The sequence below is a fragment of the Crocuta crocuta genome, unplaced genomic scaffold (assembly GCF_008692635.1).
Source record: "Crocuta crocuta isolate KB4526 unplaced genomic scaffold, BGI_CrCroc_1.0 scaffold213, whole genome shotgun sequence".
Classification (NCBI taxonomy): Eukaryota; Metazoa; Chordata; class Mammalia; order Carnivora; family Hyaenidae; genus Crocuta; species Crocuta crocuta.
Genome location: NW_027529442.1, coordinates 5,031,939 through 5,048,471, shown reverse-complemented (window position 1 = coordinate 5,048,471; position 16,533 = coordinate 5,031,939). Strand labels below are relative to the sequence as shown.

Below are 16,533 nucleotides of genomic sequence, written 5' to 3'. Positions count from 1 at the left end.
TTAGGGATTCTTATTTGTTTGTTTGATTTTTGACTCTATATACGTCAAAGAAAAGGCTGTCCACTTATCCTAGTCACTTACTGTCAAATTGGCCGTGATCAAGTTAATCAACCTCTTTTAAGTTCGGCTGTCCCATCTGTAAAATAGGGTAAATAATTATAGCCTCCTCCTGATGCGAGAATACCCATATAAGCTCTTAGTACAGGTGAAGGGGAAATCACTCAGGAGGCAATGCCCACCGTTAAGGTAGAGAGCTCCAGTCTGTCGTACATAAGAATTTTGATAACTCAGCTTGGTCCTGCCCAGGGACTTCCCTGGCCCAGTGCCATGATAAAATTTAATTAAGAAATTGTTCTTAAGGGAAAGAAAAGAAAATTTGCCACTGGCTATTCAGTGTGACCACAGCATCCTTTTCCCCTCTTGCAGTGCACAAAGCTGTGTGGTGGGGGCTTGCGCACGAGACTGGTGGTCTGTCAGCGGCCCAGCGGTGAGCGGTTCCCAGACCTGAGCTGTGAGATCCTTGACAAGCCTCCGGATTGGGAGCAGTGTAACACGCACGCTTGTCCACGAGATGCTGCCTGGAATCACGGCCCTTGGAGCTCGGTACGGCCCTAACTCTTAATGTTCGTTAACCAAACCCTCTGACTAATACACCCCATTCCAAGGTGTTCTGGGGCACTCCTCTGCGACAGACGATTGTCTTGCTCACACGGGCATCCCTGAGACCCTGCTATGGTCTGTGATTGTCTTCATACTGACACACGAAAGAATTAATCTTTTGTGATATTGCCAAAGTGACTTTACAGAATACGTGTACCTCATATAGGCCTGGGGCCAATGTCAAGAAGTAGCTTCCTTTTTGAGAAAGGCAAGACTGGATAGACAGACAGACACGTTCATAGATAGATAGATAGATAGATAGATAGATTTTTTTTTTAAAGAAATGAAATACGTTCATGTAGTCATTAAGCTCCAAAGTGATTTAAGCAGACAGCTCAATAGCAGACATTCTTTCCTTTTCTAAGCTCTGAGAGTTTGACTTTGTGGGGAAGATACCTGCGTGTTGAGGCCAAAGCAAATTTTTCCTCAGTGACTGTAATTTGCCTCTATGTGACTCGGGTACAGCTCTCAACGCAATCACCATAAAGGCTGTGCCCACAAAAAAAGACTGAAGCCATTCTGACAATGCAAAAGACCAGCAACAGTGGACTCTGACTTCCTGCCTTTTGAGGCATCTGAAATGTTCCTTCTCTTTCCCCAAGACACAAAGCCCGGCTGAGGCGATTTTTTTGTGTCAGTCCTAGGCTTCCCTTGCTCTCTGCATAGCTGACATTGTGAGACAGGTTTGCCACTGTAAATACTATGCAAACTTCTGGGGCAGCTCTTGGCAAACAGAAGGTCAGCTGGCTACGTCAGAACAATACTTTGGCTGAGTTGTGTCCTAGTCTGTGGAGCCGTTAGGGCTGTTTCATGTAAATAGAGTAAATGTTTCTGTAAATACACTGATTGCACTGAATCTGAGTTTAGTATTACATGGAGTCGTATCCAGAAGCCTTTTTGGTTGCAGAGGGTTCTGAGAAAAAGTCTTAACCATTCCTGAAATCAGATGAAGAGCAGATTAACAGAAGTGAAATGTCTGATACCTGTCGATGCCGCTAAGAATCAGGGGTTTCAGGGTCTGAGATTGTGTCTTCAGGTAGAAGATAGCTATATAAGCACTGCACTTAGTATTAAGTAGAAAGCTAGAACATTTTCGAGTATCATCTCTACTGGTACTACTTACCTGGGCTGGAAGGCTCTCATTCAAGAGCTTAAGAAATGCCACTCTGAGGCAGATATATATTCACCCGAAGCATTTTGTTGGCAATGCAGGCACCCTCCCAAAGTGAACATTTTGAAAAAGATCAGAAATGACTAGAGAATGTCAGTAACATCCCCTGGCACTCCCAACTTAACTAACTCACCTATGACGTATTATTTTTCGTGAAATTTTCCCTCTTGAGCCCATTATATTTTTACCTCGTTCACTCGGCCAACAGCACCACCACACCAGAGCTGTGTCTCAGAAACTACTAGCCCTCCCCAAAGCTACTTTCTTTAATTTTGACCAAAAAAAAACAAAAAAAAAAACAAAAAAAAAACCACCCTCCTGACCTTCAGAGGGCGTGTATGTACCTATATATGTAATATAATAATCTATTATATACTGTATACATATATGTGTATGGATACACATCATATACAATATATAATATATATTATATTGGTTTCCACAGCATTCTCCTCCGTGAATGCTTTCTAAATACACCTGAAGTTTTTTTTATACAGGATCACCACCCTCCCCCACAGATATTTTAAGAGTTTAATGCTTTAATTTTAAAATAGGATTTGCTAATTTAGCTGAAAACGCTAAGATTTTTATTATACTTATCCTTCTTAAGCCTCCACACAGTGTTTTGAAGCACACACACACAGAGAAACAGAAAGAGAGATTCTAGTGCCGCGTCTTACGCAGAAGAGAATACATGGATTCTTTAAAAATTTTTTGCTGCCGCTACGATTTTAATGCTTCCTTTATAAAGTGATCATTGTCCAAGTATGTATTTAAATGCCTCTACAGTCTAGGAGCAAAGCCACTTGCGCAAGTCTTCTAAGGTGTGATTTTTTAAAAACTGAAATCAAAAGCATTTTATTTAAATAGAGACGTTTGTAATATATTCCTACTTAAATATGTGTGTGTGAGGACAGTGTTTCAGATTCTTACTGTTGGAGTTTGATTTTACTTTTATGTCGATTTTCACGGATGCTCCAGTACAATTTCTGAGCAATTCTAAATGTAAGCATACCTCAGAGAATCGTGTTAATAGCCATAAAGCCACTCCTATGGTGCTTTATCATTGTAACTGACAGTGAAATTAACAACAGCAAAAAGTATATTTGAGGTGCTAACATGTTGCTTTCAAGAGAAAGCAGACTCCATTTATTAGACACCAAGGGTAGCAATTAGTCCTTCAGTAGGGCTGCTTTCTCTCCCCACATTTTCACTCACTGGAGATACTGTCCAGTATCAACTGCTGCTGTGTGAGTAGGCCTTTTCCAAGGTCAAAATGGAGATAGCCTCCTTCAACAATTGTTACTAAGGAGCAATATTTAGGAAAGAAACACCAGATCACTGTTAGCATGGCCGCCAGTGTCTCTTAGAATGCAGCTTTGGTGAATGTAGGGGTAAGTGCCCATTTTAGACCCTTAGTTCTGCCTCATGTCATTGCAGATTTAGAATCATGATTTTGAAAAGCATCCTCCAGAAATTCAGTCTTTTCTGTCCTCTTTTTGATGTGTCCTTGCACTCTTATTTGGTAATGCTCTGATTTCTAAATAAGGGTCTCACCCTGGTGATGCCTTCCAGTCTGCTCCTGCAGCCATTGCTGGGAGCAGACCAAGGGGTTGAACGCACACGTCCTGTGAGTAGAGGATAAATCGGAAAGAAAGCTATACTGTCAAACCTCAGCAGAAGGTAGTTTAAAAACCCGCAGCATTCTACAGTCAGCAGATCCATCGAGATAATTCAAGTACCAGAGGTTGCAGGTGATGTCACCTGTCCAAGCTGGCCCTGTCGCATTCCTTTCTGCATTGCTCCATGCATCTGCTTGCTCGTCGTCTCGGACGCTGTGCCTCTCCTTAGGAGAACTGCTTATTTGGGTTTTTTCATGACAAACCTAAAAGTGTTCTCTGAGCCTTGCTTTAGGTGCTTTGGAATAATGCTTGTCGACCCGAATAATGAGAATTTATGCGCTCATGAAGGAATTGTGCTTTTGTTTCTGCCTGGCCAACTTACGAATTTGTGTCTACCTCATTTTCATATTCAAGTTTGCAGCTTCCTTAGGTAGGAAGAGAGAAAATGTCTGACATCGGCATTTTATCACCTCGCTGCCTCTATCTCTAGCAAAAATAAAGATTGTAAATATCATTACCATACTTTCGGGATATGGTTTGAAGCAGCCAAGCCTAGTATTATCTGAATATTTTGAGCAGTACAGATTTCTATGTGTTTATATAATAAAGCATATTTATTTTTCCATGTTATTTAATGTTATATACAATGTTTAAAAATCAGTGTTTATCAGCAGATTGTAAAGGCAAATAGGCTATGTGAACTAGAAATGCATGTTCATGTTTCTTTTGGTTTAAAAAGATACATTTCAATTTTGTAAATTCCCTCCAACCTGTACCACCCCGCTCCCACATCTGAGTGGCCAAGTGGTAAGCTTTGTGTAATTGGGTAGTTTCAAATGTGTATTTTAAAGGGATACTTAAAAAAGAATTCTGAATTGAAAATGATGCCTAGTGATATAAACAAAAATATATGAGGCTTAACATTTTGTTGGGTTTTTTTTCTTTTCTGATAATGTCGTCCTGATTCATTGAGTCTCAACTCTGAAATATGAATGTTCCATTTATTGAATTTGTAGATAATGGTAAAATGTAGCTAGAAGACAAAACAAGCAATTAAAAGAAATGGTCCTGAACATGTAAAATGAACTAGGTACAGGAAAACAGTAACATAATGTGCATAAATTCGATCACACCTCATTCTTTGTGTTCAGATAACTATAAAAGACTTCAGCATTTGTCAATTTTGTTATTGGTTCACCAGCAGTACCTTTTAGAAGGATTTTCTTTCTTATTAAATAAAGAAGAGATGGTCAAAATAATCTTGGAAGTTTTAAGACAGCCTGCAATTTTCTAAACATTATGCATCATAAAGGTAACCCTTGATACCTATTGATTCCACATCCCCTTTTACTGAGCCTCCTTTTTACATGTAATTTAGTTTGGTGACTGAGAGTTAAAAGGACCAAAATCAGGGAGTTTGTATGTGATTTTGAGGTTTCTATAAGGCGCTAAAGAAATAACTTCTCCAAAGCAGATGATGATAGCTAACTTTTCCTGAGTATTTACTATGTACCAAGCCACGTTAAGCAAACATTTATCCCACATCATATTTATTCCCCATGTGACCCCAGGAGGGTGGGGTTTCTTTGAATCCCTTTGACTACCGGATCATCTCCTATAGTATTAACACCTCACTAACAGTATACTGACTATATTAATCCTGCCTAGAGTGATAGAAACAGCCTGTATTCAGAATGAGTTTTTTAGACTCCTGTTTATAGTCAATAAAGGATATATCTAAAAGTCAGACTCCATCAACCTCTACATTATTTAGCTAATAGTGACGTCATCCATTTGACTCCAGCAGAATAATCCAAATTCATTACTATTATTGGTAAATTTCCATAACCAGTGGTTATAAACACTTCAACTGGTTATGTTTGAGGAAAGGCAGAACATCTCTCTTTCATTTTAAGGTTATCACGTTAGCCAGATTCCGAGGACAGGATAAAGATTTTGATCATCGGGAATATCATATTAAATGCTTACGCATTTGTTTATAAGCAAAAAGATTTTTTTTTTACTAATGAGGACACATCTTAAATACACTGCTAGTGCCCTTTAAAAGAAATAAGAGGGGTGCCTGGGTGGCTTAGTCGGTTAAGCGTCCGACTTTCGCTTGGGTCATGATCTCGCGGTTCGTGGGTTCGAGCCCCGCGTCAGGCTCTGTGCTGACTGCCAGCTCAGAGCCTGGAGCCTGTTTCAGAGTCTGTGACTCCCTCTCTCTCTGATCCTCCCCTGCTCATGCTGTCTCTCTCTCTCTCTCCTAGAAATAAATAAAACATTAAAAAAAAATTAAAAAAAAAAGAAATAAGAAACAGATTATTTAGCTCTATCGATATGGAGTATTGAAAAATAAGGGTTTTCTTTTTTTTAATCAAAACACTGTAACATACAAGATTACAAACTTTACCAAGTCCAGTGTGGATTAACACTCGATAACCCACTCATGTCAGATGTGTTCAAAATAAGCAAAACACTGGCCTGCATCTAGCTCGTTGGAGATAAAACTTAGCTAGTTTTTTTTTTTTTTCTTCCATGGTTGACGGTGATTGTTTCCCTATGGAAGACTCTATTCTGGCTCCTGACAGCCGATGTGTCATGATAGCTTGACAGATTTCTATTTTTACAGTGTTAAAAAGTCCGAAAATGTGGAGACGGGGATAGGAGGGTTATTAGACCATGAGGAGGAGTATAGGTTCTCTTACCACCTCACGTCAGCGAGTTGTCCTTCTGGAACAGAAAGGAATGAAAACTTTGGAATGTACAGTGGGAAAGAGGTTGAGTCCATGTCTAATTGGTTAGGAGGGAATCCTGATTAGTAAAGGCAGTTGAGGTAGATTGATTTTATGAAGAGGGAGTAAACAATTCTAGGTCATTCCTTTAAAAAGAGGAGGGGAGTCAGGTCATCATGTATTTTTCAGCAAATACTCTTTTATGTGCCTGCTGTGAGCCAGGCACTATTCTCGGTGCTAAGGATACAGCAGTGAACAGGTCGGAGCTACCTAGTGGAGAACGAGGAAATGTGTTGTTAAATGAATAAAACCAATTATACATATAATTAAAGAACTGACCCTTTTTTTTTCTTGGCAGCCTCATTACAACCATAAATACAAAATTACAGATTGCTCTTAGCGTGTATGTGTGTGTGCGTGTGTGTGTGTTGTGTAATTGTACATTAGCACACAGTTGCCGATGATCTTCGTTCATTAAGTAAAAATCATCAATCGTATCTCTCCTTTTAAATGTTCAATTACATAATTTTCAGCGATAAATGCTCCCTGACTAATGGCATGGAACGTTTAAAACCCTCCTATCTAAGAGTGTTGTGTTCGCCCCTTGCATTATAACCCAGACATATGAGTTCTGTGATCTGAGAGCCGAGATAGGCAGAGGGCCTGACTTTCTATCTGTCTCAGTCAGTGTCCTCCGCCTCCACCCAAACGTGGGAAGTCCTGGCCAAGGTTCACTTTCCCCTTTGCTGTTTAATGATTACCAATAAAAACATCTGGAATGTGCGGATTGCCACGCCACCACCTTTGCTTCCTGTTGTTTTGTTTCCTCTAAAGTGGGATCATTTTCATGGATTGTTTTGAAGACCACAACCTCCTTTTCCAAAGGTTTAGAAAATGGAGCGTTAGCAGCCAAGAAAAGAGTGCCCAGTACATAGCAGGGAAGATTAATCAGCATAGGCTCAACATGCAAAACTATCATCCTTAGCTAGATCAGCATCCCCATTAACCTTTAGAAGGAGCGTGTGCCTTGGCCAGTGCAGTCCACTAACTCTACAATGATGGACATGTTCTCTATTTTTGCTTTCCAATATGGAAGCCCCTAGCTGCATGTGGCTTATATTGAGCCCTTGAAATGTGGCTAAGTACAACAGGGATACTGCACTTTAAGTTGTATTTAATTTTAATTACTCTAAGTTTAAAGAGCCACCTATTGCTTGTGGCTACCATATTGGACGGGACCACCTCAGACAACAGTACATCTTTAGCAATCAATCCAACACTAGTTGAGAAATCCTTAAACTTCTAAAAGTAAATTGGAGAGAAAAACCCCGTGTCGGCTTGTAAAGGGACCCTGTGTAGGATGCCCTTGCATCCAAATGAGTCCATTCTCTTGGCTTTCTTCTGTTCTGTGCCTTTGTTTCCAGACACTTAAGTGGGTGTTCCCTGACAGCCGGGCATTAGAAAAAACAGAACAGTGGGAAGAGAGGCTTATCAGAACCAGCTGTCTTGAGAGTAGAAACTCCAGGGCCTCAGTGTAAAAGCAGCTGTTAAAACAACTCTCCTCTTGTGCGTCTGAGAGTTCAAGTTCATCGTGGCAGCAAGTTCAGTTGGGGAGAAGGAGTGTTTATGTGTGCACTGGGCGGAAAGGGCAAGGCTTGATTGATGCTTTTTAGGAGAAGACAAAAATGGAAAACACCAGGTAGTCACCTTGTAGAAGCCTGGATTCGAAGAGATCATTCCCTCTTTGAAGGAAGTTTCAGGAAGGCAGCTTTTCATATTCACTGCGCCCTATAGGTAAAGGTTGAGCAGATTAGCTTTAAGGGGCTGTGTTTGAAAGATATTTCAGAAGACTCAGAGTTGAGGCAATGTCTTCTCCATCACTGTGATCCTCATCATTTAACTCGGCAAAACTTAGCCTCCCCAGTGTTAAGACAACCCTTATGGATTCAGTCTCATTCATACCCCGTAGTGACACACACGCGCACGCGCACACACACACACACACACACACACAAACACACTCACCCTCACCCTTGAAATTAAAATGTGTTCAACAACGNAACTTAGCCTCCCCAGTGTTAAGACAACCCTTATGGATTCAGTCTCATTCATACCCCGTAGTGACACACATGCGCATGCGCACACACACACACACACACACACACACAAACACACTCACCGTCACCCTTGAAATTAAAATGTGTTCAACAACATTAGCTGCAGATTGAATGACGATGTCATCAATTCTCTTTCCCAGTGACCAGATAGTTGTGGGGGTTTTTCCCTGTCAAGTGACATCTGACTTAAACTATAAACCATTCAGGTGGTATCTTTATAAGAAACGTTTATTAATTTATGCTCACAGGTTGGCTGCACCCTGAAATGGGAAATAAGTAAAATAATTCTCAGGATCTCGGAAAGCGGATGAACTGATAGCTTCAGTTATCCACAGAAGAGCTGTTTTTCCCTTCACTTAATTTTGCGCCATGCATTTATTTCCATAATTATAAGGAGGGCTCTGATTTTTTATTGTAACAGTCACTCTGTTTTGGAGTATTTACTTTTTGCCAGGAATTCTACAAAGCAGTTCACCCACATTGTCTAATTTAATCCTCTCTACTTGAAGAAGTTAAGCACCATCAGAGAAGTTACTTTGTTGAGTCTAGGTCACACTGTTGAGAAGGGGCTGAGTCAGGACTTGACCCTGGGACTTTCTGACTTTCAAGCCCCAGGTTTTAGCCAAGATGTAATTCCCTCATTTTATTCTTTAGTTGAAGTGGTAAAATGCAACCTCTGTGGAAAGAGGAAATTTAAGATTTTCTCTTCCCCCAAATTGTAACTATTTGAAACATTCTGGAATTCCTGAGCCATTACATTTTGCTCAGAGTCCTAAAGGGAGGAATATGAGAAAATTGTTCCTCTTAAAATTAGACCAAGTAAAAAGTAAAATTTGGGCTTAGAAGATTTTGAGGGAAAAAAATCCCATATTTATTAAACCTGCTTTGGGTGATATTTCTGATATTTTAATATGCAAAGAGCAATGAAATAACTTGGGGTAATGGGTCTAAGTGTTTTCTTTGTTCATTGGATGTATAGATAATCAGGACAATAGATCAGATTTTGTTAAAGCCAGTTAGGGAATTAGCAGATGTGTGTGGTGATAAAGTTGATTGTTGAGTGCTACTTCCCTCCTACACATGAGTTATGAAAAATGATGAAATTAAAATGCATTAAAAAGTGATTTCACACTAACAGCTCTCTGCTTGAAATAAAACACATCAAATGCATTGAGATATCTTCCAAACTGGTTCTTGAGCTAACACTAAGCTCTTCCTGAGTGATGCTGAGTTTCCTCTGTTCCCATTGGTAGGACAGTCATCTACTCTAGTTTCTGGCCTTATATTCTATTCCTTTCTTCATCCCTCATCATCCCAACCACTGTATTCCTTTGTCCACGTGACTTGTGAATGAGAAGACTTGGTTATGGTTTGGGAGCTGTGTGGGATGAAGAGAGGGAAGACATAACAGAAAATAACAGCGGACTTGCTTTCTTCTTCTCAGCTAAGACAAAGGAACAAACATAGTCACCACATTGCAGGTGAAAAACCTTTTAACCAAATCATTTCTTTAATTGCCCCAAACCTTAATTTCCTTTGGGATGAACAGTCCCACTGTTTAAGCTTCAGAAGAATCTTACTCAAAGTGGGCATACCGTAAGCAATTTTGAAATGAATGAATGAACGAGCCCAACTACTCAGGAGCTAAAATCCTTATTGCATTGTCCTAGAAATATGGAAATGAAGAGCTAATCTGTATGAGGGACTAATTAAAAAGAAACACATAGGATTGGATACTGGAGGTGTATCAACAGTGATTTCCTGTCTTGGGGAGTTGTATGGGATTTATGTAGGAGAGTGTCCTTGATTTGATAGGACATTATGTGCATAATCTATCTATCTATCTATCTATCTATCTATCTATCTATCTATCTATCTATGCTGTTATTATGGGGGGGGGGTAAGAGTTTGCAGTTGGAAACCTGGATAAGAAGGATAAGGGATGTCTTCATGATGGTTTTACAATCTTTAAGTCTGATATATTTCAAAATAAGTTAATGTTGAAATTTCTTAAACATAAATAGGTTCAGAGTGTGTATTTTACTTCACAAGGAAGTGAAGGAAAGGTCTCTGGGTTTATTTCAGGACTTCAAGAATTCTGACATATTTTAGAAAGCTATTTTTATTCTCAGATTTCCACTATCACATCATAACAGAATGAGTTCTGTAGCCAGAGCTCAGCAAAAATCTTTCTTAGTTTCTCAGTGGCTATGTCTCATGACTTTCTCTTCTCCTTATCTCTATCTCCCTTCTTCCCTTGGCCCCCTCACCCCCATGCAACTGAAATGAAAGACCTCTGGGAGTGGGCTGGTCTTCTGTTCCCCTTTCCCCCAGGGAAACCCAGACTTTCATAGCAAGTCTTACCAGTAAATTCCAGTAAATATTTGGCTATAGGCAGATCCACCTCTTTTTTTAATCGACTCCTCCCCAGTAAAGCCCAGATTCTGTTGAAATTAAGGACTTGTTGTGATTTGTTTGTTTTCAAAAATGTGTTTGTTTATTTTCCTTGCACTTGATAAAAGCCCTCACCCAACCAACTCACCTATTTCTGCATTACAATTTGCCCTTTCTTGGTGAAATCATTATTTCCTTTCCATTGGTTGTCTCTTAAACATATGTGAAATATCTGGGAACCAGTTAGCAGTGGCAGGCCAGGGACATGATGTCAGGAAGGAAGTGCTGTCCTGAAGAGCGTGTTTGTTCATGGTCGTCAGGGTCTTCATTGCTGTGTGTGGGAACTGGCTTCATGTTGTACATGCCACGTTCTCTAGAAACCAGGACTTCCCAACTCTTTTAGCCTAAGACCTTAATCTTCTTGGATCGATGTTCAGCAGGCCCTTTACCAGTTCCTCCCATGAAAAAGCTCTCTGTGCCCACCACGCATATCAAATCAATTAAAATCAATTCAGTGTTGAGATCTTGTTGAAGGACTTTCTGAAAACCTTAGGATAAGTCAGTGATTTTCATTTGGGGGTGATTTTTACCCCCTGTGGACATTGGGCAATGTCTGGGGACAAATGTCACAAATGGGTTGGGGGTGCTACTTATATCTAATGAATGGAAGCTAGGGATGTTGATAAGCATCCTACAAGGCACAGCATAGCCCCCAAGTGGCAAAGAATTATCTCACCCAAAATGTCGAAATAGTACCAAGGTTGTGCAACCCTAAAGAGACATCTGGTGAGAAGAGGGAGGACTCCTCAGCAAAAGTCAAACTCAAGGTCACAGATGCAAGCCCCAGGGAATGTCACTGGTTAGCTATCAGAAAACAATTCTCTCTAGAGAGTTGAATTTTCCATTATATATTATGTGGGATTCCGGGAAGCCATCAAGGTCAGTCCAAAACTTTCAAGGATGAGCTGAAAGTGTGAGGCCTCAACGATGTCTTACTAGCCCGAATTTGCAAACCAACGAGTAGTATCACTCATTCTTTTCTTGAAGGGGGGAGGGAGAATTGTTATAAATGTCTGCAAATGCATCCAATGTAATTCATAGACACTCTGCACAGCAACTTCAGCAGGAGGGACCAACTTTGGAAAGAAAGACATACACGAGGATGGGCATTCCTAAAACGGGCTACTCCAACATGGTCATACATTTGGATTGTTCCAATAGCACTGATAGTTCCTACTCCTTTGTTGCTTTGAGCTTTATGTTTCAAGCAATCAGTATTTCCCTCATTTGTGACAGAATTTGCACATATGTAATAGACCGCTACCTCTAGGAATTGGCATGTCAGAGTTGGACGTTTTGGTTATTCTTTTGGATACTTTTTAAAAGTAGGATTAATTCCTAATTTGCATTTGGTCTGGGAAGTAGCAGAGTATATTTCTGATTAGAGACAAAGGCAGAGGTATGGAAAGTATTTTATGGGTTTTAAATAGGTACGAATCAGGATACCCCCAGTCTCAGCACTGTTGAATTTTGGTAGCAGGCAGTTTCTTTGTTGGGGAGCTGATCTGTGCACTATAAGATGTCAGACCTCCTCCTCCCTGTATCTTTTTTTTTTTTTTTTAACATTTTTTTATTTTTGAGAGACAGAGACAGATCATGAGCAGGGGAGGGGCAGAGAGAGAGGGACACACAGAATCAGAAGCAGGCTCCAGGCTCTGAGCTTTCAGCACAGAGCCCGACACGGGGTTCAAACCCACAAACTGTGAGATCATGAACCTGAGCTGAAGTCAGACGCTCAACCAACTGAGCCACCCAGGCACCCCTTCTCTTTGTATTTCTATGGAATTTTTACAGTAAAACTTTTCTTTCCATAGTGACATGGGCATTAGGTGGGTTGTAGTCTGCAACATTTCCCACATGCTACAAAATCCCTGTTTTTTTCAAGTCAGAGAAGTCTTTAAAGTTATAAAAATTGTTCTTTTCTCCTTTCTAGAAAGATAAATTGTAAGGTTGTAGAGATCAGCAGGTTTTCACCATTTCCTTCAATTATTTCCCACCAGTTTTTTTTTAATCCTTAAGAGGAAGCCATATGTAGGTGATCAGCTTTTCCAGATGTGTAGCATTAAGTTGGCTTTTCAGCCCATGAACTTCTGAGGAAGAAAGCTTCTGAAGCTCTACCTTTCCAGACCTCCTCTTTGCCACTCTGTAAATCTTCCCTGCATTAGCAGAAGGCAAATGCTATGTATTTACCAACTCCAACCTCCACACTACTCATAATACTCAGAAGAACAGGCTCAACTCTGAGGATGGTGGGTCAGACAACATTTTAGATGATGCATCTCCCAGCCCTAGGGTGAAAATCAATCTCAATACTTCTCCTTCAGAAAGGTCACTAACAATGGCCACATAAATACTATATGTGACTCCAAAACTTTGAGACCAGAGAAATCTGTCAGTAGAAGAGAAGGCAAGCAAAATAACCCCAAGATACTGTCCTCAACCTCAGAAGTTTTATGGTAGGATCTAAATGCTAATGAAATATTGGCTTTGGCCCGCAATGTTTAATGTATTTTTGATGGACTGCCACAGAAAATTTTATTAGAAGATCTGGACACTGATGCCCAATGTAGAAGAGAGAGTTCTCCATAAGACAACTGAGTGCCACCTTCTAGAATTAACTAGAACCTTAAATTACCAATGGATTATGTAAAAATCACTCTAAAATTAGAAATTGAGTTTTGCCTTTTACCTAATTGTAATCTGAATTATAAACCTAATTATATGTATAGAATTTATCTGGAAATGGAGAAATAATAGCAATGACCCCATTTACTGAGGATTTGCAGTGAGCCAAGCCGTGGGCCTGGTGCTTTTTATCCATTATTACCAATCTTCATAAAAATCCTTGCAAAATGGACCTTATTATATCCATTAGACAGGTAGGAAAACTGAGCTGCCAGGGGTAAGCAATTTTCCCAACATCATATGATCAGTAATTCTTGAAGCCCAACCTGACTGACACCCAAGTCCCAAGCTTTCTGACTTCCTTTCTGGTAGGGCTTTCAAAATTTCTAGAAGTACTGATTTCTTACTTGTGATGCATGAAAGAAACAAGTGGTTTCCACAGGTGGAAAAATCCTACTTTTTAAAATTCAGTTGAGGGGCACCTGGGTGGCTTAGTTGGTTAAGCGTCCACTTAAGGTCATGATCTCACGGTTCGTGGGNAAATAAATAAATAAATAAATAAATAAATAAATAAAAACATTAAAATTCCATTGAAGCTGAGTCCTTAGTGTCTGAATGTTTCTCAAGGAATTTCAGCCAGGTTCCTGGTTGTGTTTATTTTACTTATCAAAAGTGGGAGGTAGCTGAATATTTGCATTTTTAAACAGAAAAATTTTGACAGTTCAACCGGTTTTGAATGGTTTTCAGAAAAATACTCAGCAACTAGGCTTGGTCACCCAGAATTCCCTCTGGAAGGGCCTGGCTTCCCCCTGAACATTGACAGCACCCTAGGATGTTGAGAATTGATAGATTTTTAATGAAACTCCTGCTGGAGTAGGAAAAGTAGGTCTTTCTCAACACAACCTGATCTTAATATTTGGGTAACAATGACACCACTTAATAGGTTTGTGGTGGTTAGTTTACAGAAGGCGTACAATGACGGTGGCAATGATTCATTTCTATCGAATTCACTCTATAGTTATAAAATCTCAGAACTCACATTGCTTTTGCAGCCCTGTATAGCCTATATATTGGGAGCCTTTTCTTAAATGGAAGGGAACTTAAAAAAAAAAAAAAAAGTCAGCAGGTGCCTGAATGGCTCAGGTGGTTAAGCATCCAAGTCATGACTCAGGTCATGATCTCATGGTTGTGAGACTGAGCCCCGTGCTGGGCTCTGCGCTGAGTGCGGACCCTGCTTAAGATTCTCTTTCACTCTCTACCGCTTGTGTGTGCTGTCTCTCTCTTAATTTAATTAATTAATTAAAAATCAGGATGGAACTTAGACCCACTGTTTTGGAATAGCAAGTGTGAGTTTCAGGGTTTGTTTTGTTTTGTTTTGTTTGTGTTGAGATCTTTCCAGCCAGAACAGAGATAGAAAATACCCAACCTACAAAGAACCCATTTGTGTCCATACATGTCTTTATAGTTTATTTTCAGCCTGCATATTTACATTTTCCCCATATGGGAAAAGTATCATTCTGAGGTGACATCTTTGGGGATGAGAAACAACATGATGTGACTCTCGGGGTACAAGATGGTCTCAATGGCTTCGACCCAACTTTCAACAATAGTCTTGCCCTTGCAGGACAGAGTAGCGTTCTGAGTTCCTAGCTTCTGCCATTTGCTGTTTGTCTTGTGTGACATTCTCACATAACCTTCCTTTTAAGTGTTCCCTGTNGGGGGGGGGGGGGGGAGTTTATTTATTTATAAAGAGAGAGTGCAATGGGGAGAGAAGAGGAGGCAGAGAATCCCAAGCAGGCTCCATGCTGACAGATGTGGGACATGAGATTAAGACCTGAGCCCAAACTGAGAATCAGATGTTATAAGCCAGGGACTTCTCTAGCTACTGGGGATATAAAAGTAGACAAAACAGACAAAAATTCTTAGAGAAGAAGGGTAGAAAATAACTTGGAAGAGAAGATGGGAGCTGGACATTTAAGGAGGTCAGGCAGGTAACTATTAAGAAGGTGAAATTTAAACAGAGATACAAGAAAATACAAAAGTAAGCCATGCGGATATCTAGAAGAGTATTCTGGGTTAAGACCTAGAGACAGGTGTATTCCAGGCACATCTTAGCAATAGCAAGGAGGCAAGTCTGGCTAGATAGGAGGTGGTGGGTGGTAGGATATGAAATTAGTGATGAGATTGAGGGAATATAACATAGAAGTAGATCATGGGATGGTGAAGGAAGGGTTAAGCTATTGGAATGATTTTTGCTTATACTCAGTCAGGTAGGAAACCATTGTGTGGGGAGGAGTTGAGTGGGAATATGAATTTGCTTAAAAAAACAGATTCTGACTTCTGAATTTAGAGGAAGCTACTGGAGGAAAAAGGTGGAAGCAGGGAGAACATTAGGAAACCTTGGCAGTAAGTCAGATGGGAGAAGACCATGAGTGAGTGGCTCAGATGTTCACAGTAGAAGTGGTAAGAATTGGTGGAATTCTGATGTATTTTTAAGGTAGTACCTAAGGGTTAGCTGAGAGTGTGGATATAGGATATGAGAGAAAGAGAGGAGGTGGAATGACGCCAAATATTGGGCAGAGAATAAGCAGAAGTTGGATGAAATTTCCATTGACTGAGATGGGGAGAAATATAGGAAGGAGTGGTTTGCGGAGGCAGACCAGGGCTTATGCTTTGGACATGTTAAGCTTGAGATGCTTATTCACCCTTGTCTCATGCTTTTGTTGAGCAGAACTGGAAAGAGATGGTTGCCATGGTTAAGCATCTTGCATAATATCACAAAGGAAGAGATAGTACTGATCAAACCAGGTTGAATGATTCCAAAACCAAACTCATACCTACCACCCTCTTTGACTCAACCCTTGGATTTCCATTTGAGTAAATCTCAGCGTACTGTAGGAATGAGTTAAATTCACATATAACCATCGACCTGATGTTAGCCACTTCACATGCCACATCTTTCATGTAATAGCCATTTACATTCTAGCTGGTTTTTATTTCTCTTGTCTGATCCTTTCATAATGGTGCTTTGGAGCCATTTCTTGACCTATTGGTAAGCAGGAGGAGAAGCGAGAAAAGCAACACGGACATATAGTGCCTGTTAACAGCAACTCGGTCCGATCTGAACCAATAGAGCAATGCAAAGTTGG

At 40.2% G+C, this 16,533-nt stretch overlaps 1 protein-coding gene across 3 annotated transcripts in view; it reads left to right on the top strand.

Annotated features, from left to right (window-relative positions):
- Positions 1 to 16,533, top strand: part of ADAMTS9 (ADAM metallopeptidase with thrombospondin type 1 motif 9) — a 169,574-nt gene that overhangs the window by 96,731 nt on the left and 56,310 nt on the right. For all 3 annotated transcript variants that reach the window (XM_077760261.1, XM_077760262.1, XM_077760259.1), the window contains one exon: positions 427 to 603. In XM_077760261.1, the coding sequence (XP_077616387.1) occupies positions 427 to 603 (177 nt within the window). The remainder of the gene's footprint in view (positions 1 to 426; positions 604 to 16,533) is intronic.